The sequence below is a fragment of the Mus pahari genome, chromosome 10 (assembly GCF_900095145.1).
Source record: "Mus pahari chromosome 10, PAHARI_EIJ_v1.1, whole genome shotgun sequence".
Lineage (NCBI taxonomy): Eukaryota > Metazoa > Chordata > Mammalia > Rodentia > Muridae > Mus > Mus pahari.
The window spans coordinates 103,886,205-103,891,114 of record NC_034599.1 but is presented as its reverse complement, the minus strand read 5'-3'; the positions used below and the strand labels follow the sequence as shown (position 1 = coordinate 103,891,114).

General features: G+C 46.5%; 1 protein-coding gene across 5 annotated transcripts in view; it reads right to left on the bottom strand.

The window, feature by feature from the left end:
• The window catches only part of Kif9 (kinesin family member 9), a 51,216-nt gene that overhangs the window by 19,371 nt on the left and 26,935 nt on the right, over positions 1 to 4,910 (bottom strand). For all 5 annotated transcript variants that reach the window (XM_021207039.2, XM_029543294.1, XM_029543292.1 and 2 more), the window contains exons 10-11: positions 3,943 to 4,020; positions 405 to 473 (exon numbers count right to left, since the gene is read on the bottom strand). In XM_021207039.2, coding sequence (XP_021062698.1) covers positions 405 to 473; positions 3,943 to 4,020 — 147 coding nt within the window. The remainder of the gene's footprint in view (positions 1 to 404; positions 474 to 3,942; positions 4,021 to 4,910) is intronic.

The window sequence follows — 4,910 nt, the reverse complement described above, 5'->3', positions numbered from 1 at the left end:
AAAAAAAAAAAAAAAAAAAAAAAAAAAAAAAAAAAAAGAACCTGAGCGCAAGCAGGAGCATCAGGGGCCTCCTGAGAGCTGAAGTGTGGAGCTGGGGTATAGCATCAGACTGCTGTGCTGGCTGTTTGCTTCACTCTCTGGTCCTGGTGGGGAAGGCCTGAGAAGCAGGCAGATGTCTCAGCAAACCATAAGGTAGGGAGATGCTTTTCTTTGCCTTCAGGACCATCAGAATCGTGACCACAAGCGCAGCTAGGCCACTGGAGGACCCCACCTGCCGCAGCTCGTCTACTGCTGATCCTTTCCTACTTTCTACCCCGTGCTGCTGCCCCTGGCCTTAACCCCGTGCTGTGTGCCCCTGGTCTCCGTCCCCAGCAACTTCCCCTCTCCCATAGCCAATCCCTTACCAGACTGTCATGGATGGCCAGTTCCTGCTTAAGCAATGCCAGTTCCTTCTCCAAATTCTTGACCATTCTCTGCCAGGGAAAACATAACAAGTGGGAAAGAAAATCATCAGAAAATTACTTGGCTCCTCCACAGAAAATGCCCACATTCTTTTTCTTTTTCCTGTTTTTTTTCTAAAGACAGAGTTTCTTTGTGTAGCCTTTAGCTGTCTGGGAACGTACTCAGACAAGGTTGGCTTCAAACTTACAGAGGTCCACCTGCCTCTGTCTCCAGAGTGATGGATTAAAAGCATGTGCCACCACACCAGCCAAATGCTCAATTTCTTAATTTGGACCCAGATATCCTGGTTATTCCTGCCAATACATAAAGTGTATTCTTGGTTTCTAGGCCATCCATCTTAGTTAACAGGTGACCCTTCTCCAACTAGACTGAGCTTATGGTCTAAGATGGCTTCTTTCAGCAAATATGACTGCTGATAATCTGCTGTCCTCAAACCCAATTCCCAGTAGCTCCTGGAGAGCTCCCTAGTCTCCCAGGATGAGGCCCTTCCTAGGCCATGACATATGTGTGGAGGTCAAAGGACAAGATGCAAGACTCAATTCTCCCCACCCAACACTGCTCTACTGCTCTTGCTAAAAATATCATTCGTGTGTGTGTGTGTGTGTGTGTATATGTGTATGTGTATGTGTATTTTTAATTTCTGAGACACCAACTCATGTAACCCATGCTGGCTCCAAAGCCATTATGTGGCCAAGACTGACCCTGAAGTCCTGATGCTCTAGGCTCTCTCTCTGAGTGCTGGGATGACAGTTATATGCTACTGTGCTGAACTCTTTTGAGACAGGGTTTCTCTGTGTAGCCCTGGCTGTCCTGGAACTCACTTTGTAGACCAGGCTGGCCTTGAACTCAGAAATCCACCTGCCTCTGCCTCCCAAGTGCTGGGATTAAAGGCGTGAGCCACCACACCCGGCTTATGGTTAGATCTTAATTGCCCACTGAAGGTCCTGTGGTAAAGGCTTGACCCCTGTGTTAGTCACTTTTGCTGCTGTAACAAAATATCTGCCAGGCGTGGTGGCGCATGCCTTTAGTCCCAGCACTCGGGAGGCAGAGGCAGGCAGATTTCTGAGTTCGAGGCCAGCCTGGTCTACAAAGTGAGTTCCAGGACATCCAGGGCTACACAGAGAAACCCTGTCTCGAAAAACCAAACCAAACCAAACCAACCAAACAAACAAACCAAAAAAAAAAATATCTGAGCAAGCCAGGTATGGTCCATATCTTTAATCCCAGCATTCAGGTGGCAAAGGCAGGCAGACCTCAGTGAGCTCACGGCCAGCCTGGGCTGCATAACGATTTCCAGGACAGCCAGGGCTACATGATGAGACCCTGTCCCAAAAACAAACAAGCAAATCTGAACAAATTGCTTTGGGTCCAAAAAGAGGCTTAACATGATAGAAGGATGAGGATGCCAAAGCAAAGCTATCTACCTCATTATGGCCAGGAAGCAGAGAGATTGAGGAAAGGTCCAAGCACAAGCTACATACACCCTTCAGATGCACATCATAGTGATCTGCTTCCTCCAATTGGGTCCAGTACCTCCTAATAGACCATTTTTATAAATGGACATTCTTTGAACTGGGGCATGACTTAGTTGCAAAGCACTTGCCTAGCATGTGTGAGCCTTGGGGTCAAGCCTTAACACTACAGAAAAAGAAAAGTCAAGTGTGATGGTGTATGCTTGTAACTCTAACACTTGGTAGATGGAGGCAGGAAGATCAATAGCTATGCTGGCCTTGCTATTAGCATAAAAGCCAGTCTGGACTATCCTGCAACTGTCACAAAGATTTTAAAAAGGAGGAAAAGTAGAGAAGGAGGAGGGAAGAAAGAAAAAAAAAACATCTGGCAGAGAACACCTCATGGATTCAAGTACTGAGAAATGATAGGTTTTTTAAAGATTTATTTATTTATTATATATATAGCATTCTGCCTGCATATATGCCTGCAGGCCAGAAGAGGACACCAGATCTCATTATAGATGGTTGTGAGTTACCATGTGGTTGCTGGGAATTGAACTTAGGACCTCTGGAAGAGTAACCAGTGCTCTTAACCTCTGAGCCATCTCTCCAATCCGGATATGATAAAATTTGAGCAACTAAATTTGCCAAATCCTCCCTGGCAGTGGTGCCTGCCTTTGATCCCAGCACTAAGGTAGATCTCTGAGTTCAAGGTCAGCCTAGTCTACTCAGAGCTACAGCCAGGCCTCACAGAGCAACCCTGTCTGGAAAAAACCAAAAGAGTATTTTCCAAGTCACTTACATTTGATATTTGAGAATATTTTGTAACAGAAGCACAAGGAAATTTTCAGAGACCTCTCACCATGAACAGGCTCTTCCTTGTCAGAAAATGGCCACTGGAAGGAGCTGCTGCCAAAACAAGTGACCACAGCAGTGTCTGATGACAGAGGCACAGGCTTCTCACACCACAGGCCTGCTGTAGTCCAGCCTCATCCAGTCAGATAACCTGGGTATGGAGGCTTACCTGTTACCATGTGAGTGCACAGCAAGGGCGACGGACCTCTGGGGTTACAGTTGCTCTGTGGCAATTTAGACACAAAGCCTGAGGCATGTGATCAGAACCCAAATCCAGGCTCATCCTTTTAGGAAACCCCAAGTAGGCCTCCTTCTAGTATAGACAGTCTTTGAGGCCAAGGAGAAAGGCTTGGTGGCTATTCCCCGCCACCTCATCCTCCCCACTCTAAGAGATAATTATGCCCCAGATACAGAAAGTCGGACTGAGATGCTGGCGCCTGCTGCTGGATGACTCTGCTCAGTGTATCACAGGGGACATGTGTGGTCCAATCAGAAGCTGAGTTGGGTAGTGGACCCTCTTGGGAAAACCAGCCTCCAACTTACCCTGAGAACAAGGGAACTTTTTCCCTAATGCTTGACAGGTATAGCAGCCTCTCCTCCTGCTGGGAGCAGCTGCCTGGAAACAGGGCTGCAGAAGCAGACCCCACAATTTAGGGACTTGAAAGCACCTCCTGTACCCGCACACATAATGCACGCATCCACTTGCACATATATGCATGCACACACAAGCATGCATGTATACACAAACATACATTGTACACACATATAGTGCACACACACACACACTGCACACACACACAGAATAAATGTGTTCTATTGTGGCAGACGGAGACTCTGAGAGACAACGCATGCTGATTGAGCTCTGAAGAAATCTTCTGGGGACTCCTGGGATACCCAAGACCCTAGACCCCAGAATGTGAGCTGAGTGGTAGATCACCTTCCCTTTCATGTTTGTGGCAGTCTGGCGGGGTCTCCAGGGAGCCTTAAAGATATCATAGAAGGGAAAGGATTGACCCAGGACTCCAAGCAAAACTTCAGTGGAGGCAGGAAAGAAACCACCCAAGTCCGGCTTTCCTTATGACCTCCATCAGATACTTATGTGGTAGCAAACACACAGGGAACAAACCCACAGACAGCATTCCCAGTTGGGAAGCTCCCATCAGCCCCTTAGTACCTCAGCATCATACTTCTCATTGATGGCAGGTTCAGTGGTGACCAGCCTCATCCTGCTGGCAAACCTCAATGAAGACAGCTGAAAACAGACCAGAGAGATGTCAGGCGGCTCACCACTCACATGAGACCCTAAAGATCAGCCTTCTCATAGGGCATGTCCTCTTCAAACTCTTTTAGGTGCCGTAACTGCTATTTGTAGTTCATGTCTTCAAGGGGACAGTGATCCAAAGGGCATTTGTAGAGTCTAAGGTTAAGTGAGTTATATAGACACTAATTAGCAAGTGCTTGGCAAAACTCAGTATGTAGTCCAGGCTGGTCCAATCCTTAACCAAAATATAAAATTAAAAAGGGTACATCAGGCATGATGGCACATGTATTTATGAGGTGGTGACAACAGGATCAGGAGTTTAAAATCATCCTCAGCTACATATCAAGCTGGAGGCTAGCCTTGGCTACATTAGACTCAGTATCAAAAATACATAAGTAGGGCTAGAGAGAAGGCTCATCAGTTAAGAGCTTGCTGCTTTCCCAAAGGACCCAAATTCAGTTCCCAGTACCCAGATCAAGTGGCTTCACAATGGCCTGTTAGTCTAACTTTAGGGGAATCTAATACCCTCTTTGGCCTCTAAGGGCACCTGCACTCACATGCACACACACACACACATTCACAAACACACATACATGTAAACAAACAAAATTAAATCTTAATAAACAAACAAGACCTTAGCAGTGAGGTCTTCAGTAGGGTAGGGAATGGAACAGGAGGAACAGGAAGTTGATAGAGGCCCATGTTGTAGCTAGGTCCTTATCTAGTCCACTACCCAGACACTAGTCCAACTCTTTTTTTTTAAAAAGATTTATTTATTATATCTTAAGTACACTGTAGCTGACTTCAGACACACCAGAAGAGGGCATCAGATTTCATTATGGGTGGTTGTGAGCCACCATGTGGTTGCTGGGATTTGAACT